We start from the raw sequence: 25,392 nt of genomic DNA, 5'->3' as shown, positions 1-25,392 counted from the left end.
GAGTCCATAGGAACAGGTAGGTTGGGGTGGAGTAGACGTGGAGAGGTGAGAAACCATGCCTTCCACTCTGCTCTCCCAGATTCTTGCTTGAAATCTTCTCTTTTCCTTTCTTTCTCAGCCTCCAAATTCTCCAAGGCTCCGAATGTAACTCACTGAATCAAGTGTCAAACACTCCTGTATTTGTTTATAGATTCAAATTTACATCGCAGAACAGGAGAAGGTGTGTATCAACTACCCACATCCCCACCTGTGCCAAAGCTTAGTAGGTCCACCGGATCACCTGCCTCTCAGACAGATTCCTTTTCAGAACCATGTCTTTGAGACTTGCAAAAATCATTTTAATCATCTGTACTAATGGAGCAAGGAAGAGAATGGCTGTATAAGTGTTGACAAAGGTTTTTTTCTTTCCGAATCCTACAGTGTTAGAGTGGCCTACACTTTGTCCTATATTATACACTTGCCCTATTACTCAGCATATGTTCATAACTGAGGTTCTATTTCTTGTGTTCACATCCATTATATAAGACAAGTGCTGTAAAGTATTCTGCACATTAGATGCTGTAATCCCTAATACATTTTTTTTTTTTTACATTGGGCATCGTCCAAATATTTTCAGTGACTTTCTTGTTGAAGCCAAACACAACATTAAGTTCTTACTCAAATCATAGGGATCAGTGATGAAATAATTCTCAATTCATTTTTTTTTCTTGCACAAAGTTTCTTTTGAAATCAGTGGGAATTTTGAACGTAGGCTAGCTCCAAGAAGCATTCTGCAGAATAAGAATCATTTCCAGTATTAATGGGTCATTGTGTCCTTTTGCATCTGAATCACCTATCAGTTTGGCTCCCTTAAAAATGATTTTGCAACCATCTGAGGAATTTCTTTTGATGATACGACTATAGTGGGAAGGTGAAAATTATCTCTTGCCGTTTGTAATGACATGGATGCAGCTAGAGAGTATGATGGTAATGAAATGTCAGTCAAAGACAAACACCGTATGATTCCACACATATGTGGAATTTAATAAACCAAACAAATGAGCAAAGAGGAAAAGAGAAACAAACCAAGGAAGAGAATTTTTTTTTTTTTAAACTATAGAGAACAAACTGATGGTTACCAGAGGGGAGGGGATGACAGGGTGGGTGAAATAGGTGATGGGGATTAAGAAGTGCACTTGTGATAAGCACAGGGGGATGTATGGAAGTGCTAAATCACTATATCGTACACCTGAAACTAATATAACACTGTATGTTAACTAACTGGAATTAAAATAAAAACTTTCAAAATTAACAACAAAAAAAGAAAATTATCTCTAATAATGAAATGTATAATAATCTTTAAAGATTAAAACTCTTAAGAAGAGTTTGTGAATCATAACAGTGCTCAGTTTTATTTTAACCCTCTTAATATTTTTATTGCCAAAATATTAAAGAGAATGTTTAAAAGCTTCAATAATTTCATCACCCTGTTAAAGATGTCTTTTTAATTTTTCTTTAACATTTCTTTATTTTAGAGAGACAGAACATGAGCAGGGGAGGGGCAGGGAGAGAGGGAGACACAGAATCCGAAGCAGTTTCCAGGCTCCAGGCTCCAAGCTATCAGCACAGAGCCCGACGCGGGGCTCAAACTCACGAACTGGGAGATCATGACCTGAGCAGAAGTTGGACGCTTGACTGACTGAGCCACCCAGGTGCCCCTAATTTTTCTTTAAAAAAATTTTTTTTGTTCATTTATTTTTTGAGAAAGAGAGAGAGTGGGAGGGGAGGGGCAAAAAGTGGGGAGACACAGAATCTGAAGCAGGCTCCAGGCTCTGAGCTGTCAGCACAGAGCCTGACATGGTGCTTGAACTCGCGAACCGCGAGATCATGACCTGAGCCGAAGTCCGTCGCTTAACCAACTGAGCCACCCAGGAGCTCCATCTTTTTAATTTTTCTAAATTTCCTTCCACCTTTGTCCATAGGTGCCTATATTTTATATAACCATGATCACAGAATATGCACGATACACATAATTCATCTACTAAGGATTCTCAGCTAGGGGAGATTGTCCCCCAGGAGACAGTTGGGAAGGTCTGCAGACATTTTGATTGTCCCTGTTAGGGACAGGTCGGTGCTAGTGGCATCTAGTGAACAGGCTGTTCAACAAACATACTACAGTGTGTAGCTCCCTCTCAAAAAAAGAATTATCCAATCCAAAATGTCAATAGTACGGTAGTGCCAGGGTTGAGAAACCCTTGTATGCGCACACACACACACACACACACACACACACATTATGCTTTTAACAACTATTAAATCCTTCTTTATTTTTACAAGTTTTTTATAATTTTCACTTATTTCATCCAGTTGACGATCACGATTTATGTAACGATTTCCCCACTCTTAGATATCACAACGTTATGAAAATTTTCATACAGATGGCTTCTGTATTAGTTTGAATTAATTTCTCATGAGTAAAATGACCTCAGTAAAGGGTATTATCGTTTTTAACGACTCTTAAACTTGGTAGGGGGACCTTATAAACATTAACTTTGGCAAAATACATTAATTATTATTATTAGTTTCTCAAAGCCAATTAAAATTTGCCTTTAACCAGTTTCTAATGCTGTAATTTTGTGCTGAGAGTTCTCTAGCAAGGTAACTCTAGTTTTTGTTTAATTTGACAAGGATACAAAGGCACTAACAAATTAATGAGTTGATGAATTAAAAAAAAATTTTTTAATGTTTATTTTTGAGAGAGAGAGAGTGCCAGCTGGGGAGGGGTAGAGAGAGGGGGGCAGAGGATCTGAGGTGGGCTCTGTGCCAACAGCAATGAGCCCGATGCGGGGCTCCGACTCACAAACCATGAGACCATGACCTGAACCAAAGTCAGACGCTCAACCAACTGAGCCACCCAGGTGCCTCAATTGATGAATTTTTAATAACTAGGAAATATGTGTATATGGCACAAAATTGTAAAGTGTAAAAGAATCTGTATTCTTTTTTTTTTTAATTTTTATTATTTTTTTTAATGTTTATTTTTGAGACAGAGAGAGACAGAACATGAATGGGGGAGGGGCAGAGAGAGAGGGAGACACAGAATCGGAAGCAGGCTCCAGGCTCTGAGCCATCAGCCCAGAGCCTGACGTGGGGCTCGAACTCACGAACCGTGAGATCGTGACCTGAGCTGAAGTCGGACGCTCAACCGACTGAGCCACCCAGGCACCCCTGTATTCTTTTAAGCTGTGGTTTCCAGCAATCCTGTATCCCTCCCTGGAGGGGCTAACATAGGTATGTTAGGTACAGGCTAGACACTGTCATTACCAAGAGATCCCAAACTAAGGCATAAAAGCAAAATAGAAGTTTGTCTTTCTCATGTAACAGTCTGGAAGTATGTGGTTCAGGCTGCGGAGTGGCTTTGCTCCATAAAAATCATCCAGGGACCTAGTGCCTTCGATCTTGCTGCTCTGCCATCTTTTATAGTGTTCTGCATGGTGAAAGCTAATTCAATCCCACATCTGCACTCCAGCAGGTGGGAAGGGAAAGAGAGAACATGGAGGCAAACAATATCTTTTTTAAGCAAATCATGCAGACAGAGAAGGGATTTAAGTTCCACCATCCTACCTACTCATATTCCGCTGGCAAGAACGTTGTCACATGGCCACAGCCGGCTACAAAGGGGGCTGGGAATGCAGTCTTTACTGAGGTGGCTGTAGGTCCAGCTGAAAATGCAGAAGAGAATTGATGTTGTAGCTGTGGGTGTCTAAAAGTAAGAATCGATTCATTCCCAATGTGGCAATGATGTCAACTGGATTATGAATCACTGAATCTGTCTCAGGATTGAATTGTGGGGATGTCTGTCATGTCACAATTAGATGCCTTCAAAGAACCAGGAATACAGTAAACAGCAATCAATACAAGCCTGATTCTTCAGACCATTTCATTTCTAGATCATTTATCTTCTTTAACCCACTCTTCTCTGTCTTATATTTGAATTTCTAAGGCTGGGGCTTGGTAATCTGGAGGTCACTGGCAATCTTCCTTCCCCACAACAATACTGGGCAGACTTAATCTTTTGAAGCTGTGAACTGGGTGAAATTTATCTTTGGGGTTCTCAGCTCCTTGCCCTCCATCCCTGGGCCTACAACAGCCATGGTGCCCCAACCATTCAGGACCCCACACCACCGGTCTCGCAGGCTTGCTCTCCATGTAAGGCTATGACTACAAAATTCTCTCTTTTCTTTTCCTTTTTTTTTTTTTTTTAAATTTTTTTTTAACGTTTATTTATTTTTGAGACAGAGAGAGACAGAGCATGAACAGGGGAGGGGCAGAGAGAGAGGGAGTCACAGAATCTGAAACAGGCTGCAGGCTCTGAGCTGTCAGCACAGAGCCCGACGCGGGGCTTGAACTCATGGACGGTGAGATCATGACCTGAGCCGAAGTCGGACGCTTAACCGACCAAGCCACCCAGGCGCCCCTCTCTTTTCTTTTCTTACCCAACAACTACACTTTGAGGTGCTCCACTTCTAGCTGGTTGATAAGGCTGGGAGGTTGGGGACAGAGAAGGGATTTAAGGAGTGGTTGAAAGGTTGCTGCTTGTGAAAAAAACAACTCAATTTGACTCACTGAAACTGTTGCCTCACCTGGTTTAAAAGGATTAGAGTTTGTCTTACTGTCTGCAGGACACACACACACACACACACACACACAGATTTTCTACGTCTAAATTGCAGATGTACACATTGGTATTTATGAAGAAACAGTTCCAAATATTGTTTTTATAAATTTCCCCTTCTTTTGTGCAAAAAACCATTGCACTCTAGAAATAATCAAGCAGATTGACTTTCTCTCCTCTCCCTACCGATGGTCATTTTGATGTCATTGGCAGAAGAGCTGAAGCCATCTTAAAGGCCTTGCTTGAGATAACATGATATACCAATACTATCTTTTCTCACTCTAAATCTTCATTATAAGAGTTGACTTGGTGATATGTAAGTTGACTACAGATATCTTTAGTTCTCTAAACTTGTTGCAAGAATAGTTGATATTTTTAAAAGATTCCAGAAAGAGCACATGAATTGGCCACTACTTGCGAAGACTCAGTAACTGACATGTTTATTCAAATAGTTCAATGCTTCCCACATCACAGTACAGGGAAAAAATATTGGTACTTGCATGGCACACTGAGGGAAGCTGGAGCCAACTGGCTTGGAGGCTGTGTGTGCCCGTGGCCTCACCTAGCTGTCCCAAGGGATGAAGGGAATCATCACCTCAGCACACCGCATTCACTGGGCAGCCTGGTGGAGGAGACGTATCTAACACGCTGCTATGCGAAATGTGGTCTTCAACATCAGCAGCAGCAGCAGCCCCTGGAAGCTTGTTAGAAATGCAAAATTGTAGGCTCTATGCCAATTTACTGAGTCGGAATCTGCATTTTCATAAGATTCCCAGGTGATTTATATGCACATTGAAGTTTGAAAGCACCAATCTAAGAAAACAGATCGACTTCTTTAGGTGAGTGTGGAGGATAGGGAGGATTGCACCTGGCAGTCATTACATCCTCCTTCTCGCTTTGGAGTACGCTTCCTGTGCTGCAGTGGCTGATAAGGACAAATGACATCCTCCAGACTCTCTTGCAGCTATTATCATGGAAGTACTTAGGTTTCAACAATTAGCAGAGGCTTCCACGGAAGCCCTGGAAGGCTGCCTCTCCGCTGCCATGATCGTGGAGGCATTGTCTCTTCTGTATAGGTTCTAGCGTTCAGTCATTAGCTTTGTGACCATTGGGAAGCTTGGGGTGGGGCAGCCATTTCGCCGGTTCGGGTGATGGTTAGTATCGTAGGACTCTGGGGCTGGCTGTGGAAGTGGATTCTGGTGGCTGCCAGACAGTGGCCGTGTTGGTGCAGTTCTGCAGCTGTCAGGTCTGAGTGAGGGAGAGCACAGCTCTTTTGGTATCCTAGTTCTGAGGTGGGGTTTTGAGAATCATTCTAGTAATACTCTCCATTATTCTTAAAGTACTTTAATACCTCCAGCTTAAACTAACTGGAATGGATTCTGTTCTCTGAAACTAAACTTTGACTGATAAGAGTCTGTGTTTTCAGGATCATGCATGTATTCACTGATTTATTTAGCAAGTATTTATTGAGGGCCTTCTCTGAACAGGTATACACACACACACACACACACACACACACACACACACACACACACATTATATGATTAAATATTATATTCCTAAGAAAGTAGTTCCATCCAAATAGGGCAGAAAAATTAAAAGTTCCAATTCTAATCTAATCACTACAAAAAAATACTTCATATGTCCTCATTGTTATACTGGAAAGAAGATGGCAATTAATTTTTTTTTTTTTTAATTTTTTTTTTTTTTACGTTTATTTATTTTTGAGACAGAGAGAGGCAGAGCATGAACGGGGGAGGGGCAGAGAGAGAGGGAGACACAGAATCGGAAGCAGGCTCCAGGCTCTGAGCCATCAGCCCAGAGCCCGACGCGGGGCTCGAACTCACGGACCGCGAGATCGTGACCTGAGCCGAAGTCGGACGCTCAACCGACTGAGCCACCCAGGCGCCCCAAGAAGATGGCAATTTAGAGACAAAAGATTAACTTTTCTGAACTTTGCCACATGGAGATAGTAAGGACTTACCCTGTCTACCTCATAAAGTTTCCGTGAAAATCAAATAAGGCAAGATATATGAAACTGCTTCGGAAATATTAAAGTGCTATGTAGTGCTGGTTATTTTATTTGTAAGTAGTAATAATAGTAAATTTATCCTACAAAGTTTTAGCTTTGGATGCTTATTTAAATTTTTTTTAACGTTTATTTATTTTTGAGACAGAGAGTGACAGAGCATGAACGGCGGAGGGTCAGAGAGAGGGAGACACAGAATCTGAAACAGGCCCCAGGCTCTGAGCTGTCAGCGCAGAGCCCTACGAGGGGCTTGAACTCATGGACCTCGAGATCATGACCTGAGCCGAAGTCAGCCGCTTAACTGACTGAGCCGCCCAGGCGCCCCTTGCTTTGGATGCTTATGATAGCACCTTTAAAGAAAACTATTTTTGCTTGCCTAATCCTTCTTTCGGTGCAAATTCTGATGTTCATGTAATGGCATTCTTAAAGATAAATCAGAGAGTGACTGCTTTGTGAAAGGAATTTTCACTTTTGAAGAGGATTCACAATAGGAATTTTTTCATTAGATGTGTCTCATTTAATACAATTGGTTGATTTATGAATTTAAATTAAAAATTTTTTTTCAACGTTTTATTTATTTTTGAGACAGAGAGAGACAGAGCATGAGCCGGGGAGGGGCATAGAGAGAGGGAGACGCAGAATCCGAAGCAGGCTCCAGGATCCGAGCCGTCAGCACAGAGCCCAACGTGGGGCTCGAGCTCACGAACCGTGAGATCATGACCTGAGCCGAAGTCGGAAGCCCAACCGACTGAGCCACCCAGGCGCGCCTATGAATTTAAATCATACACATTTTGGTACATCCAGTGTACAAAATGAGCTTAGTTGGTTGAAAAATGTAATTATGATGATGATGATGATGATGATTATTTTATTTATTTTTGAGAGAGAGAGAGAGAATGAGCCGGGGAGGGGCAGAGAGAGAGGGAGAACAGGATCCGAAGCAGGCTCCAGGCTCTGAGCTGTCAGCACAGAGCCCAATGTGGGGCTTGAACTCACAAACCATGAGCCAAAGTCGGACGCTCCACCAACTGGGCCACCCAGACAGCCCTGTAATTCTATTTTTTAAGTGAGCTCATTTCAAATATGGGTGAGGAGCAAATCAAATTATAGATCAATCTTTGAGACATACGCATAGACATATCTTGCAAAGCTTCCATTCTTTGTTTTATGTCCGTTTTCTTGAGGTATGTGAAAGAGAAGCTTAATTCAGACCAATAAATGTCTGGTCAGTGCCTTCTCTGTACAACGTTGTAGGTGACAAAGACGCAAAGATGAATGAGACAGTCATTGCCTATGCTACAGTCCAGTCTAGCATGTCAAAAGCAGTAGCCAGTCATACGTGTGGGTATTGGTCACTTAAAATGTGGCCAGTGTGACTCAGAAACGGAATTTTACATTTTATTTAATTTTAACTAATTTAAATAAAAGTAGCCATGTGTGACTAGTGGCCACTGTATTGAATGGCACAGGCCTAGCCAAACTCAGTAGCTGACTTGTGGTTAGGATGCATGGAAAAAACACTTTTCTTCTGTCTTAAAACAAAGGTGGTCTATTAATTTTCTGGTCTTAGGGGTGGTGGTGGGGAAAGTGCCACGATGGTTTGGGAAAGTACATAGTATCAAGGGAAACAGTTATACAATTCTGTTAAAAATCTATTCTATTTGATTCAAAGGTCCCCTAACATTTTCAGAATGCAACGATACCACCAGGCCAAAAAAGCTGAAGACAGCAAAGGTCAAAAAACAGGTCTAAGGGGCGCCTGAGTGGCTCAGTCAGTTAAGCATCCGACGTCGGCTCAGGTCATGATCTCATTGGTTCGTGGGTTCGAGCCCCATGTTGGGCTCTGTGCTGACAGCTCAGAGCCTGGAGCCTGTTTCAGATTCTGTGTCTCCCTCTCTCTGTCCCTCCCCTGCTTGCGCTCTGTCTCTCTCTCTCAAAAATAAATAAAAACATTTAAAAAAAAAAGGCCTGAAAAACCTAGTTTATGTGTTATCTGTAGTATTCCTTGTCATTTTTAGAGTGGTCCCAGCATCAAAGATCAGGAAGGAAGAAGGAGTGAATTAGTAACTTACTAAGGAAACTTCCCTGATGGGGTGAAGTGGACCATTTCCAAGATATTTTTATTTTTCTCAAATTAAAAAAGACAGAAAAGAACCAAGAGCTCATACTTAACAACAAAAAGGCATTAAGAACTACTGATTACTACCAACTATTTCACATTCCACACAATTGGGAATGATCAGTAGCACTTAATACCCTTTTGTTAAGTGTTAGCAACTACGTGTTAACTTTGTTTTATCTATATTTTCATATGCAAGGTGAATTTGCTTTGACAGATTCTACTTACTCTCAACTGTGGATAGAAATGCCAGGATTTGACTCTTTTTACTTACGAAAATTATTTTTAAAGATGTGTAAAGCAAATTCACAGGAGTTAGAAGTGGAAATAGTTTAAGTATTATTTCTAAGACTAAGTGGCTATAACAAGAATCTGAACTTTACCTATCATTATTTGGTATATGAGCTAGTTCTGTAAGGTTAATCTATTTTACTTTTGCTGACTTATCACAGATTGTTATTTATTTATTTATTTATTTTTAAAGAGGCCAAACATGGTTGTAGTTCTAGCCCCAAAGGAGATGTGCATGATGATAGCAACTGAAAAAGAATACCACTGTGGTTACACTTGACTGCACAGTGAGCTAATAGTGCTCGGGGCACTTCCTGCGGGGTGCATCCTCTTGGAACAGTGGCTTCTTTTGACCCTAACACACCAAATGTGGATCAAATTAAAGGGACTAGCTTGGGTAACAGCACCACAGTGCCCTTTCTTGGGGATCTCTGTGAAACATGGCAGTGGTATCATCACAAACATATTCTGGATTTGACAAAGTTTCACAGGAACTAATTGATTTCATAGGAACTAATTGACTGGGATTCTCCCTCTTTCTCTGCCCCTCCCTGCTCATGTTCTCTCTGTCTCTCTCAAAATAAATAAATAAAACTTTAAAAACTTTTAAAAAATAGCAGCAATATTGAAAATTGAGTTTGGGCATGAAAAGTTCACAATTTGCATCTCTGGTTCAAATGATGTATCCATCAGAAGATTGTGATACTTTTCTCATGATTTTTGAGCCTTTTTCTATAGAAATTAAATTTATAAATGAACATTAAATTGGGGCATCTGGGTGGCTCAGTCAGTTAAGTGTCCGACTCTTGGTTTCAGCTCAGATCATGATCTCATGGCTCATGAGTTCAAACCCCAAGTTTGAGCCCTGTGTTGGGCTCTGCACTAAACAGCATGGAACCTGCTTGGGATTCTCTCTCTGTCCCTCCCCCCTTCACACACACACACACACACACACACTCTCTCTCTCTCTCTCTCTCTCAAAATAAATAAACATTAAAAAAAAAAGATACTAAAACAGTGTATTATATTTGTAATTTCTTACGGAGGCGAATTGAATTTCCTTATACCAATGAAAATGGTGAAAATTATAATCTATTCACCTCTTTCTAGACATACAGCTGCATAAACCCTGGTAGAAATTAGCGAATAAGGGGCGCCTGGGTGGCTCAGTCGGTTAAGCATCTGACTTTGGCTCAGGTCATGATCTCGTGGTCCGTGAGTTTGAGCCCCGTGTCAGGCTCTGTGCTGACAGCTCAGAGCCTGGAGCCTGTTTCAGATTCTGTGTCTCCCTCTCTCTCTGACCCTCCCTCGTTCATGCTGTCTCTCCCTGTCTCAAAAATAAACGTTAAAAAAAAAAATTAAAAAAAAAAAAAGAAATTAGCGAATAAATTAGTATCATGATAAAGGACTATAAGATCTGTGTTCTGATGGCAGTAAAAAAAATGTAATAATTCAATCATTCTTCTTGATGAAGTATACTGGCTTTGGAATCAGATTGCTTGGGTTCTAATACCGGCTCTCTGGTTTACTTTGTCTCTAGGGCAGGTCCCTTAACCCTTCCTACACTGTTTTTTTTTTTTTTTTTAATCATACAATGGGCATAGCAATAATAATGCCTGTTAGAGGGCTTCTGTCAGAATTTGTTCACATGGCCCTTAACAGTGGTTCGCACAGTGCCTGGCACATTGTAAATGGCTGTAATTATTACTGCATGTATATTACATGTGCCTTGTTTCCTCGACTTGATTGCAAGCTTTGAGAAGGCAAAGACCATCTCATATAGTTTTCTGGTCCCTTCATCACCTGGCACAGTATCTTAAAAATTACATAGTCAGCATGGAGATTTAAAACTAAAGGGCAATTCGGGGTTAGATAAAGGACCTTGACTATCGATTTCCCCAGGGCTCCTCTGGACTTGTCTCTCACTGTAGTATAACCCCTGAATCCACTCTGAGTTGTGGCAATGGTAGTTCAAGGCTGCTTCTTACCCTAATCAACAGCGGCCAATCCAATCAAACATTTAGACAATCAGCCAAAAGACTGAAGCTATGTGTCCTGCAACAGAAATTCCAGAAAGTCATGGCATTTAGGAGCTGTTTCTGGGTTTCTTAGGCATTTCTGGCTACTGGACAGCAAGTAATTTCTTTATTTCATCTAAGTTAAACCATGCAGAGTATAATTTATGCCCTCCTTCTTTAGCTCTTCTCATGGTAGAATGATGAGCTAGCTAGCATTTTCCTTATCGAAGGACTTACTGTCACTGAACAACTCATCAGCAACAAGCTCACAGATAACCCATGGCCAACATACTGATCTATGTTTTTTAAACATGCTTTCTACATTTTTACTTCTTCAGTTTTTGTTTTGTTTTTTTTACTTAACAGTTTGATGTGAGCTATTCATCAAAAGATGAAGTTTCATGCTGGTACATATTGATTCCTACCCTCTGTTAGTAAACAGTATAGCAACAAAGTTCAGTAAGGCTGGGTTTCCTTATGGATTGGTGTGAGACTTGCATATTAAGTTGGTATAATCTACGGGTTGGAGGTAGGTTTTGAGAATTTAAAACATTTTCACCATTACTATGAAATATTTGGAAAGTTTGTATAAAGCCTTCCTTCTGGCTCTTCTCATTCTTCGCAGTGCTCTGCCAATAATATTTCTGCTCTGTAGCTAGCACTGCAGCTCCCCCCTTTGATATTTCTTCTGTCCACTTCCATTCTATCTTAATTTAAAAAATACATTTCTAAAATTTTTTGTTGTTCTATTTTGTCAGTAGACACTTGCAACTGCGCACAAATCTGATTATAAGCTGTATGGTGCTGTGAAAAACTTGCAATTGTTTTCCAAAATGACAGGCAGTGTAAATTATAAAACATAAAATAGTATATGTTAAAGCATTGCCAGCAGTAAATAAAAATGGCTTATTTGGAGGAAGTAACCTTGGAAATGAGAGAACTAGGCTGGAGGAGGAAACAATCTACATGGTTAGGAAAGGAAGAGCCACATTTAGAGGAGCATCTGAGGGACAAGGACAATGGAAACACTCAAGTGACTCCTGATCCTAGACAATCCTCCAAGGGTTAAGTCACAGAGGGCAGTTAGGTTGGGCTAGATTTTCCAGTTTCTCTCCTGAAAGATACTGGACCTTTATTTCCTAGGGATCACTCATTCAGCATTGCTGAGTACCTAACTTGTGCCAGGGGTCTGCACAGGAACTGGATTTGCAAAGATGAAAAGAGCAAAGTTCGTCTCCCAGCGTTTCTAGAACACTCTAGGAGGTTAGGTATAAAAGGGCCTTGTTGCAAAAAGAGAAAACAGCAACCAGAAGCTTGGAAGAATCCTCAGGGCTCCACAGAGGAAGTGAGCTGTGGCCTGAAGGGTTTTGATAGGCTTTTGTATGTATCTTTCAAGAATAAATGATAATGTGAAATAAACAGATCATCCCGAAAGGAAAGGGCTGGGAAGAAGCATGGCATATTATATGGGAGATTTAAAACATTTAACTGGAGCAGGAACTTATAGACCAGTCCCTTATAACTGTCAGGAAAGAAGGGTCTAGATGACAAATGAGTGTTAAGTGATCAAACTGACATTCACCCATGTGGAGCGTCTTCTTCTGACTGGCACCTTGCTAAATGGAAATGTGGGCTGCTGTTCTCGAATACCTAGTTAGGGGCGGACAGGGTGCACCCACTTTTATCAGATTTTGCACACCACATAAGGCTTCTTCCTAGAAGGCTACTTTTGATGGTTCCAAACCCTTTCCTCCCCTCAGCCTCTGTAGTTTTAAGGGCTGTGCGAGGTCTATCTGCAGGGATTTTAGAGGTTTTCCTCATTCTCTTCGAAAGAGAAGTAATAAAAGCATTTAAATTAGCGGGAGGGCGGTTAACACCCGCAGCCCTGGCTTCACTGCACGCCTCGTCACCACCCGGGTTCACTCAGCGCCTGGCTTCGGGGGAGCCGAACAACGTTAACGGCCGCCGGGCAGCAACGGCTCCCGGACAGCGCGCTGCGGACGTCGCGCGCTCGGGACTGGCAGGCCAGCGGCGAGTTCACACGGCGCAGGGAGGGGGGGCGAGGCCGAGCCGTGGGCGGCACTTGACGAACAGCCCTTGCAACCAATTGGAAGCCTGGTCGACTTTTCCCCCTGCCAATAGGGAGCGGGACCCAGGCTAAGGGGCGCTTCCCGCGGGCTGCGGCTGGATTCGATCCTGCGCGGCGGCAGCTAAGGCGGGGGCGGAGGCTCGGCCTGGGCGGCGGGGAGCGGATTAGGGGAGGAGGGAAGACCGGAAGCCACAGTCGCGTCCCCATCCTTAGATTCGCTCCCCCGGGGCTGGGAGCGAAGACGGCGGAGGAGGAGGGAGAGGCTGAATGTTGGCTCCGTAATAAAGGGGAGCGGCCGCTCCGGAGCCTCCTCCCGGGGCGCCCCCTCATCCCGCCCGATCTCTGCACCCCCACTGGCTCCTGGGCGCCTGGCCCCCGCGGACGGCCCGGCAGCGCAGACCTTCGCTGAAGAGACGCGGCCAGTGGCGGGGACTGGCCGGCGGCGTCCGAGGCCCGCGCCCCGCCGCCACCCCCACCCGCTTGCCCGCCGGTCCCTCCGGCCGCCGCCATGTCCTCCTCCTCATCCTCTCCCAGGGAGGCGTACGAGGAGGACCGCGAGTACGAGAGCCAGGCCAAGCGCCTTAAGACCGAGGAGGGGGAGATCGACTACTCGGCTGAGGAAGGCGAGAACCGCCGGGAAGCGACGCCCCGGGGCGGGGGCGATGGCGGCGGCGGCGGCGGCGGCCGGAGCTTCTCACAGCCGGTAACAAAGCGCGGCGCCCTGTCCGCTGTGCCTGGCGGCTCCCTGGGAAGCAGGGCCGAGCGGCGGGGACTCGGCCCCGGGGCCTTCCGCGCGCCTCGTTGCCCTCTGCTGCTGCGCTGACCGCGTCGGGAAGCGCCGGCTCTTTCTTCTCTTCGGGGTTTTTATTCTTTGCCCTACCTGTTTCCCGCATCCCGACCGCGAACCCGGCTCCGGCCTGGCCGCAGGCCCCGCGTGCGAGTCGTCTGCCGGCCCTGAACTTGGGGAGGGTAGCCCGGCGGGGGCGGCGGGGCGGCGTTGCTTCCGCTCCCGGGGGGCTTCGGTGCGCGATAAGCTCTTTGTTAGTTCAACTCCGGCTGCTGGCCGGCGTCGGGACGCCCGGCTCCCTTCTGCCCCTGTGCCCGCAGCATCTGCGCGCTGGTCACGGTCGCAGGATGGTTGTTGCGTCGGTTCCGCCGGGGTCTCTCTTCACCTGGGTCCTGAGCAGAGCCGTAACTGAATGACAAATTACGCTCTGGAGCTCACACCCTAGTTCGCCTGGAGGTCTAATTTCAAAATTTTTACTCTTGGCAGGCATGGTGCGCATGCTTTGCTACCCAGTTTTAGGATTATTGCTCAGTACAGATCTTAGCTCTTCGGTCAAAAAAACAAGTGTTGGTAGGTGTTAACACCACCCTTATTTTCAAGTAAAACAGATCTTAAAATCACCACAGTTCGTGGACGGTTTATTCCAAATTTGCCCCACGAAAGGAAGGACTGAGCTCGGAATTGGATTAAACACACCTTCCTAGATTCTTGTTGCTCTTATCAGAAACGTTAGCTGGAGGCAGAAGGAATGTGAAAATCGTCTTATCCGCAGCAAGTAGTAACTCAGCTTCAGTTGCATGGAGACTTTAAGGAAACAAAGCAAAGCAAAAGTCTTTGCCCTTTTTTGGTGTACTTAATATGTGTTAGCGGTTTAGATGTCTTTTAAACATTTGACACATTTTAATTGATTTTTTGAAAGGAGACTTTTCCTGAAATTTAAGAAAATGTACACATATATTCTATTAAAATGTTTTTCACCCTTTATAAGAGGCCAATGATAAACTTTTTAGGTATTTGAATTTTTAAAAAATATTTATCTTGAGATACAGGGTGGGGGGGGGAGGGGCAGAGAGAGGGAGAGAGAGAATCCCAAACAAACCCGAGGGATGACGATCCGATCGGAGCTGAAATCTAGACTCTGGTGCCCAACCGGCTGAGCCACCCAGTGCCCCTAGCTGTTTGAATTTTTATATAAAAAAAATTATGGTCAGTAGTTACCAACGTTAGTTTCCCAATTTGAAACTGTGACATAGGTTTCAACACATTAGAAAAAAGGAACTTTTTCTTCTTCTAAGTTAATGTTTCCTTATAGCTAGATATGTATGACTTGATTTTTGTGCCTAGGTATTTGGCATACTCCAAATGTATCTTGGGCTTGTGCATTAAAAAATGCATGTCTTCTAAATGTTTCAGTTCAAAGCCAATTCCATTGTGGAAGTTTGGAAACAGGAATATTGTAACTGATCTTTTAGAAGGGTCAGTGTATTTCTTTTGCCACAAGTCTTGAGTTTTTTGTGCAATAGCATGAAATGTCTTAAGTGTGTTGGAAAGATACCTAAATTCTTTAATGAAAAAAAATCTTTTTTGAGAAACAGATTAAACATTAAGGCAATAGATTATTTTGCATGTTGGGAAGAAAATAATATATGCTTAATATATCCAAAGTGAATGGTATCTGGCAGTGGAAATAGTACTTGTCAGGGCTTGGGGAGAGTCAGGAGTCCTAGCTCGCATATGATCTGTGTGCCTTTGGGAAAGTCAATTCACCCCTAGTCTTGAGTTCTTTTAGTATAAAAGTTGAGCCTTTCTATACCTGAAGTTATAATTCAGTGATTAATGTAATGCAGCTTTTAAATTACCCAGACAGGATCTAATAAATGCAGATTGAGTTATAAATTTTAATTTTTGTTTATTTACTGCTATTTTGTTTCTCAGAGTGTGAATTGCTTTTAACAGTAGGAGCAGTGCTGCACTGTGAAATCTAATGAAGGCTTATTTTTCCTGTGTTTAAACCTTTTTCTTCATGCGATTTTTGGTACTATTTTGAAATTATTGCAACTATGGAAACCTGTACATAATAAAATTTTATTAGGATAGGCATTCCCTGGATAAAAGTTTAACGTCTAGTGCGTCATCAGCCAGAAGTATGGTAATTTATCTAACTGAAATGGTTTTGGCTCAACCTCAGTTGTCCTACAGTCCAGCCAGAGAAGAAATACTTTGTGGTCAAACTGTTAAATAACAGCAAATGCAGATTAGGTACAATGATGGGCAATCTTTTCAACTCAGTTGGAGGTTTGTCAAGTGCAAAGTAAGTCTTCAAGGATTTACATTATTTAGCTTTTGATAATTAAGTTTCCATGAGTGCTTTAATCTATTTAATCTATTAATTTAATCTATTAATTAGATGTAAAGAGGAAAGAAAGTATTTAAGAAAAGCCATGTTTCTACAAATGCTCCTAAGTTAAAGATGAATTGATCACTGTGAATGATCATGATGTGTTAAGGTGTATAGAGAAGTGAGTGAGTAGTTCAGATATGAGAAATAAGACACTCTTCAAATTTATGTCTTCTGGTACTTAGTTTGAAGACCAGAAATTCCTAGAGTGTTTCAGATTCACTGTGCTGCATTGTTGAACAAAGCTGGATTATGAAAGTGTGTGCTGTGTGTTATAAGTTACTTTATTCTTGTGGAGTAAGTGGTGGTCTTAAATTTAGAAGTCATGACCTTCAACCTTCAAGATCATATGAATAGTAAATTTCTATATCTGTTTATTTTTTAGAAAGCAGCTTGACTTCAAATATTGGGGCTCTACTTGGTGAAACCAACTGAAGAATTAAATTGAGAGGTTACCTAGAAAGATCTGCTTATATAAAGATTGATATCGATAAAAATTTATGGAATGCTAATTCATTTTGGAGACTTTCAAGTTTTTTTTATTTTTTTTTTTTAATGTCTTCTGCTAGTGAGTAAACAGGCAAATCAGATTGTTAAAGTGGCTTGTTTGCTGATGAGATGAAAATATAAGTTTCTCAATGTTTAATAAATAGACTTGTAAGATGGCAAAATGTCATGATAAAAACGTAGATCCTAGGATTTCTTAGCGATATATATTATGTGGAGGAGCTAGTTTGAATTTAAGATACACTATTATACTTTAAGGATCTGAATTACAGAGATGTATAGGAATATTAATGATGGTTTATTAGATGAATACGGGATGGGGGATAAGGTGAGGTCACTTTGTTAGCTTAGTTCCCACAGGAAAAGTTTAGAGGCTGACAGTGAGCATAGTAAATACACCCTGGGGAATGAAAAAGCTAAAGGATGTGTGTGCCCTGGAGGTAAGCGCCAGAGTTTTAATTTTTAAGGCTTCTATAGCAATAAATGTCCTCTGTCTCTAGCTATGCTGCTGTTGTGAGGATTTTCAGGCCTTGTATTAGGAAAGAAGAGAAAGGTAGTAGGTTTTGTTATCTTTTGGTTTTAACAAGTGACTACATTTCTTCGTGTTAGTACATACAATGAAAAGAGCTTTTTAATGGACCTATAAGCCCAACCAAGGCAGGTGTTTTGGTTCTGCTACCAACAACATGCTTTGTGACGTAACCTCTCTGGAACTCAACCATCATGAGGAGGTTGGATCAGATGATCACTGTGATCTCTTAATTCATCAAAAAACAATACTTGAGCCCCTTTTATGTGCCAGGTGCTGTTGTCTGTGATGGGGTTATAAAAGTAAAGAAAAAAAAAATTCCAGGGGTGCCGAGGTGTTTCAGTTGGTTAAGCGTTGGTCTCTTGATTTCGGCTCCAGTCATGATCTCACAGTTTGTAGATTTGAGCCCCAAGTTGGGCTCTGATGGTGCAGAGCCTGGTTGAGATTCTCTCTCTCTCTCTCTCTCTCTCTCTCTCTCTCTCTCTCTCTGCCTCTTCCTGGCTTGAGTTCTCTTTTTCTTTTTCTGAAAATAAATTAATTTTAAAAATTCCATATCTAAAAATCTGTGACTCTACGTCATTTAATGCCTTTTTTTTTTTTTTTTTTTTTGCCTCTGAAATTGAATACACCTTTCAAAGCTTGTAGTTTCAGCCACAGCAACAATTCAGGTGAGCTTAAGCAAAACAAAAAGTTGGCCCGCGTAACTGAGAAAGCTAAGTTGTGGTCGCGGTTTCAGGCATGGCTGGATCTAGGGATTTAGATGATGTCACTGAAACTTGATTCTATATGCTCTATTTCCTCCATGTAGCTATAAAACTAGACTTGCAATTTTTATAGCTAGCAAATAGAGAATACTCTTCTCCTCTCCCCAGTGTCCATATTTATCCCTTCTGATCAACACTTTTTAGCTTCCCTAGCCCTGCAGCTAATCACTGGGCTACTTCTGAAGTTGGATAGGCATGATTGTGTGATTGAAAATACCAGTGGAGGGGCGCCTGGGTGGCTCAGTCGGTTAAGCGTCCGACTTCGGCTCAGGTCATGATCTCACGGTCTGTGGGTTTGAGCCCCGTGTCGGGCTCTGTGCTGACAGCTCAGAGCCTGGAGCCTGTTTCAGATTCTGTGTCTCCCTCTCTCTCTGACCCTCCCCCATTCATGCTCTGTCTCTGTCTCAAAAATAAATAAACATTAAAAAAAAAAAAAATTAAAAAAGAAAAAGAAAAAGAAAAAGAAAATACCAGTGGAATAATACAGAGTTCAGGGTTGTGTATGTGTTTAACCAGAAGAAGGGGGAAGGAGATCTGGGTAGGCAAAACCAGATAATCCCTGCTGCATGAGTAAAAAAGTAAAGGTTATTTTTTAAAAAGTTATTTGAATGGTATGGCTGTTCTTTTTAATTTTGTTGTGTTATGGGATCAAGTGTACCTGAAAACTTAGATAAGAAAATGAAAGGATTTCTCATATTTTGGATCTGGTGTATTGTTTCTTTAAAAAAAGAAAGACGAAGAGATGTGATTGTTTAGTTTAATTTAGTAAGAAAAATTATGTAGTTAACTCTAAGCATAGAGTGGGTTAAAAGATATTTTCAGCTGTCCCTTAAAACTCCTTTTTCCTTGGTCTATATGCAGTATCCAAAGTAAAAGGGAAAACCTTAAATACCTAGAAATACTGTATTCATTTTTTTGTATAATATTGATAAATTCTTTTTTTTTTTTTAATGTTGATGAATTCTAATGCATCCAGAGAATGATTACTAGAATAGAAAAAGACACTTGAAATCACATTATAAGAGGAATGACAAGAATGGTGGTGGGGCAAGGGGGATATTTAGCCTCTAGGGTATATTTAGGTGTGGTTTGAGAAATCATTACAAATAATTGGAGGTTTGTCATGTAGAAGAGGGAAATGTAGATAAGGGTAAGGGTGCCATTTAATATTTCTTTTTTTTTTTTTTAATGTTTTTATTACTTATTTTTGAGACAGAGACAGAGCATGAGCAGGGGAGGGGCAGAGAGAGGGAGACACAGAATCTGGGGCAGGCTCCAGGCTCTGAGCTGTCAGCACAGAGCCCGATGCGGGGCTCGAACTCACGGACCGTGAGATCATGACCTGAGGATGCTCAACCGGCTGAGCCACCCAGGTGCCCCAATATTTCTTGAACCCTTAATAACTCCATCTTGCACTGTACTAGACACTTTATTTTTGTTCCATTTAGTGTAATCTTACATGATAAGGATTTTTTTTTTTTAATAGTGAAACTGAGGCTCAAAAAGGCAATTAGCTCAAGATCACTGGAGCCAGTGAACATCCAAAGATTCAAACACTGGTCTGACTTCAAAGACCATTTTGGATACAAAGCTACAAGGAGACAGATTTGGATACATACGAAGAATTTTCTAAAAATATAATGGATTGTCTCATGAGTAGTATGTTTCCTGTCACTGGAAGTGTTTAAGGAGAAGCTGGATAAGCACTTGGCAGTAGTTCTGTGTCTGGTGTTGGGGGATGAATGATTGAACTTGAGTTTGGTCTTTTTTATAATTCTGAGAGGGCAGAAGAAGGTTGTTCAGTTGCTGTTGAGCAAGTGTTATGCTGTTAAGCATGTGTTGGGCATGGAGATGTTGGGAAAACAAAAAAGCCTAATAAGGACATTGTGCCTGGCCTTTGCCAGTTTACATTTATTTTACTACGTGAAGAGGCGTTAACGGGCCCATCTCATTCCTCTCAGAAGCTTCACTTATACTCTCCTGAGCTTCCCTTCTTTTCAGTAGCGCTCAGTCTTCAATCTGCAATAGTCAAAATTAGCACTGAAAATTGGTATTATTGGAGTTTGTTCTTGAGATAACTTTTAAGGGGCTGAGAGTTTGGAATGGTATGACTAGACTGGTCGGTAGTCTGCCCAAGGGACCAAATAATGCCTCCATTATAGTTGACAGAGTTTGCCCAAAGAAGGACTAGGGTAACTAAAAAAAAAAAAAAAGTGTATATAAATTGCAGGCATGTCTTCGTTTGCTGGGTGCTTATTTGGAATACTGTTTTTAGTCTGACAAGTAATGGACATAAATAGATGAAGAGGGAACCTAGAAATGGAAGGACTTTGGGCTTCTGTATGAGAAAGGATTAAAAAAAAAAAACTTTGTTGAACTGGAGAAGACATGATCAAAGTGTTAATATATGACAATGGGGCAAACAATACTCATTTATTCACCAATTTCAGACTCAGATACATAGTATGATGCTTAAAAGAGGTAACTTTAGGGTAGGTAAAAGAAGCTGTACAGATTGCAGATTTCTTACCACCAGTATAAAGCATAAGTAGAGATAAGAAAATACTGATTTAAGAAAAGTTTTAGTATTGGGGGAAAAAGGGGGTTGTGAAAATATTGTTTGAAAAGATACCATTAATATATCAGTTTTATATTTGGAAACATCCCTAGGGTTTTTTTCTTTTTTTGTGGTCCCTCAGATGTGACTCCTTCAGGTTTTTTTTTTTTTTCTTTATTTAAACTACAGATGGGAAAATTTTAAGTTCAAGAAAAGGGGACATAATGTAAAGATTAGAGAAATCTCTATGAATGGCAGATGAATTGAGTGGAAATAGGGAAATACAGTGGATACAGGGTATGTTTTCTGCCTTGAGGTTGAGATAATCATATCTTCCCCTAAGTACCATATTGTTTGCATTTAATAAGTTCCTACTTCTGAAGAATGACTTTAAGTCTGGAGCTATTCCATTTAGGAAATGTAATTAAATAATAATATATTAAAATCAGATATTTTTGACGGATTTTAAAATTGGTCCTGAGATCCATTTCTTTGTGAGAAGACCAATTTGAAAAATAGTCATATTTTTTTTAGCATTATATTCAAGACAGTGGCTATCCATGATGGGAAGGGAGGTAGGAGATGTATTCAACTGTTGGGTAGTGTTTTATTTATTAAAGTGGTTGGTGAGTTAATGACTATTTATATTGTTCCTCATACCTTATTATAGGCCTTAAATACATAATAAAATAATTTCCCAACTTTTTATTCTGAGAAATATTCAATTACATATGCCCTTCACCTAGATTCAGCAGTTTTTAACATTTTGCCATTTGGGATTTTATCTCCATATGTGTATATCTATATTTATATACATTTTTTCACCTAAACTGTGAAAGTTGGAGACATGATGACAGTCCATCTTTAAATGATCCCAGCTTTCCTAAGAATAAGGATATTCTTATCACATAAACATTACTATTATTATAATGTTACCTAAGGCAATAAGTAGTTCTATTACATAATATAAAATCCTATCTCTATTTAAATTTCTCCATTTGTCTCTAAAACATATTTCATAGTAGTTTTTATCCATTATAAAATGAAGACTCAAATAATGCCTTTGTTGTCTCTCTCTTTTTTAAAAATGTTTATTTTTGAGAGAGCACGAGCAGGAGAGGTACGGAGAGAGGCGGGGATAGAGGATCTGAAGCCAGCTCATTGCTGACAGCAAAGAGCCCCATGCAGGGCTTGAACTCACTAAGGGTGAGATTATGACCTGAGTTGAAGTCCTTCGCTCAACCGACTGAGCCACCTAGTCACCCCTGTTGTCTCTTTTTAGCTAACCTGAAATCCTCCTTCCACTATTTTTTTATAGTAGCTTTTTGAATAGTCTTGGCCAGTGAAGTTTTCTTTTGCACTTTTACCTTTGCCAGCAGATTTCTAGGGATCAACTGAGAGGAGTGTCTTATTTCTTGACTTCTGTTGTTGTCTGATTATTTTTAGAGTAAAATTTGTTATTTATACTTTAAATATATTTAAATATATGCTCTACATTAGGTTTTAGCTATGATTTAGAACTCTTGTATAGTTGTCCATTTATGCTTAGTAGTTTAATGATGACAGTGCACATTTGGTTGTTGAGTTTCATTTAGGGAAAGAGTCTCATTTGTTAAGGTTGTAATAGTGTTGGGTTACATAGTGTACAATCAGAATGATTTATTTCAAACTTAGTGGCATGTAATGAATATCTGCTTGACTCAGCATAAGCAATTCAAATGAAATTCCAAGTATTGGATTAATATTTGCAGAGGACTAAATTTATTTGTTGAATTTGACGATAGTATAAGAGAGTAGTCCCATGGTTACTTTATATTTTTAAATCAACTCTTTAAACTGTGACATAACATTTTTATTGGCAGTGCACAGGACTGTTATATTTTTCTAACAGTCTTTATAATATTATAAAGAGAAATTGGTGAGTCTTTTAAAATAGCCATAAAGACATTTAATTTTCTTAAAATAATTCTTAAGTTTTAATGATAAAACATTTATGCTTTTAGATTAGTCTCTTTGTAGGAGAAAAAACTTTTCATTTAATAGATTTTGAGTGTGTGTGTGTGTGGATCGTATATGGAAGTCATTTCTGAAGTGATGCAAGAGAGGTGCCCAGTGGCTAGTTGTAAAATACAGATTTTTGTCTTAATAAAACTTCAGGGGAGCCTGCGTGGCTTAGTTGGTTAAGTATCCAACTCTTGATCTCAGCAGGTCTTGATCTTAGGGTCATGAGTTTGGGCCCCGAATTGGGCTCCACACTGGGCATGGAGCCTACTTTAAAAAAAAAAAAAAAAAAAAATAGAACTTGGAAAAAAAAAAAAGAACTTGAATAAGTAAATGACAGAGCCATTTTCACGGTCAAAATAATTCTCATACATAGTCCATATCATACATAGTCCATATACGTGTATTTTAAAACTACCTCCTGGGTGTACTCAAAAGATACAGAGTATTCCAGAGAAGCCCAGGAAGGCTTGCATTTTTGAGCACTACTTGTTCATCAACAAAGATGGTACCTTGTACAAATTTAAGCTGTCAAGTGTGCTGCTTAAGTAAGCACAGTAGCTTTAAGTTAGTGTGGAACGAGATAACCAATTAAACAAGGACAAAAGATGATATAAAGTTTGTAATCTTTGTATTAAAGAAACATTTTAAATTGGGGTTTTTTTTTTGTTCATTTGGACTACTTGAGATTTTGATATTTTGTAATGAAATTATCAGTATACGATATAATTCCAGTCATAACATACTCTGCATCTGTTGAAATTTTTTCTGAGATTTTATTGCAGTTGAAATAAGTTATTAATTTATGTTGTACTTCTTTTTATTTATTTTGAGAGAGAGTGTGCGTGCACAATGGGGGAGGTGCGGAGAGAGAGGGACAGAGAGAATCCCAAGCAGGCTGTGCACCTTCAGCACAGAGCCTGACGCGGGGCCCAAACCCCACACTGTGAGATCATAAGCTGAGCTGAAACCAAGAGCTAGCCCTGAGCTATCTAGGCACCCCTATGTTGTACTTCTTATTAAGAGAAAATACCCCCTTCTAAGAAATCAAAATTTTCATGCCTAACAATCGATGATTTTTTTTCTCAGGTCCTTTTGCTAACTTGTGAATGCAGTTTGGTTTGGAATTTTTTTTGATGTTTGCTTTTTAATGCAGAATTGAATCTACTATAGATGCAATTTAGACCTTTAAAATTTTTAACTAGAAATTATTTTCTTTTGCTAGGAGGCAGGTGGAAGTCATCATAAAGTTTCTGTTTCACCTGTTGTCCATGTTCGAGGACTCTGTGAATCTGTGGTGGAAGCAGACCTTGTGGAGGCCCTGGAGAAATTTGGGACAATATGGTAAGGACCCTAGGGACTTCATGCAGATTGAAAACAGTATAGTAAAACAAGCCTTGCTTGCTTGCTATAATATAAGCTTTGATGTTTGACCATAGTATATATTAAGTTTGCCTGTGACAGTATTTCTTTAGAACCTTTTAAGCCTCTTATTTTTTTCCTTCCTGGGATGATGCAGAGATGTATTTTTGTGGATCCATGATCACCTATCACTCCCCAGCCAGGCTATATGCAAAATGGGTAATTTCATCTTTTATCTGACTTTCAAAATGAGTCCATGACTCCTTGTTAAACACTGCTTTCATGTTTGAATGAGTTTACGCCCTTCATCTTTAGAGTTTCAGGTAGCGGTACTTAAATACTGATTTGCTGTTGTTTATTTTGGAATGTTTAAGAATTAATTGGCAACTAAAAGTGAGTAGATGAAGGGTAGGCATTATTTGCCTTAGGTGTGTGCTGCCAGGAGTTCTTCTGCAGATCATGAGAAGTAAGTGTTTTATCCTAGTTTCTTTTTGTGTTTTGTATTCACTCGGTCTCCTCCTTTCTCTTCCATAGTTAGCGTATGCTTAAGAATATTGACTCAAATGAAAATATAATCAGAAAAGTGAATGTACTGCCAAAAATAGACACTCAAAAATTCTTTCTAAATTATTTTTGGAGTATGCCTGGCTGTTGTTCTCTTATTAGTATGGATAGTGTAGAGTTGATTTTATTTTATTTTTTCCTTGGTGAATACGTTGGTTAGAGGCATCAGAGACACAGTCCAAGTCAAAATACATAAACAGGGGAGAGATTTCAGTGTATTTGCTGAGATAACTTGATTGCTTCAATTTTATGGAAATTTATGTGGAGTTTTGGGTATTGAAAGGATGCATAAATAGATGGTGAGAGAGTGAGCAGAGATGTCCAACAGAAAGGAATCATTGCCTCAAAGGAATAGTAGAGTTAGGTGACACCTTCCATCATGGCATCTTCTTTAATTTCTTTGATGATCTTACAGAGAGGTGGGTGACGTGGCAAACCTGTTATCCTCAACTTATGCACCTTAGAGACCACTGTTACGTATTGTTTATTATTGGATGTACAGATTGGCGGTCCACATGGGCAAAGGAAAGTCCGTTTCTTGAAATGTCATTCAGATGACTACATCCCTATTTAGTCATTTGAAGAGGATATTGGAAATTAAGTTTGTCGGGAACATTATATATTGAAGCAAACTTAGACCTTATTTAGATTTGCACGTTGGTACTAGACTAACCCCGTGGGTTGCAGTGTCCTATGGGATTAGAAAGAGATGGTTATTTCTGG

General features: G+C 40.5%; 2 protein-coding genes across 3 annotated transcripts in view; one reads left to right on the top strand and one right to left on the bottom strand.

Annotated features, from left to right (window-relative positions):
* The window catches only part of GALM (galactose mutarotase), a 115,194-nt gene extending 100,896 nt beyond the window's left edge, over window positions 1–14,298 (bottom strand). Inside the window, exon 1 of the mRNA XM_081795211.1 lies at window positions 14,081–14,298. Within this exon, the coding sequence (XP_081651337.1) occupies window positions 14,081–14,093 (13 nt within the window). The 5' untranslated portion in view covers window positions 14,094–14,298. The remainder of the gene's footprint in view (window positions 1–14,080) is intronic.
* The window catches only part of HNRNPLL (heterogeneous nuclear ribonucleoprotein L like), a 38,262-nt gene continuing 26,187 nt past the window's right edge, over window positions 13,318–25,392 (top strand). The window contains exons 1-2 of one of the 2 annotated variants that reach the window (XM_060652949.3): window positions 13,318–13,903; window positions 23,969–24,087. In XM_060652949.3, coding sequence (XP_060508932.3) covers window positions 13,709–13,903; window positions 23,969–24,087 — 314 coding nt within the window. In that variant the 5' untranslated portion in view covers window positions 13,318–13,708. The remainder of the gene's footprint in view (window positions 13,904–23,968; window positions 24,088–25,392) is intronic. The other variant, XM_060652938.3, reaches the window with a different exon arrangement.

Source organism: Panthera onca, chromosome A3 (assembly GCF_046562875.1).
Source record: "Panthera onca isolate mPanOnc1 chromosome A3, mPanOnc1 haplotype 2, whole genome shotgun sequence".
Taxonomy (NCBI): Eukaryota; Metazoa; Chordata; class Mammalia; order Carnivora; family Felidae; genus Panthera; species Panthera onca.
Note: the sequence above shows the minus strand (reverse complement) of the source record. Positions and strands in the feature narration are given on the sequence as shown.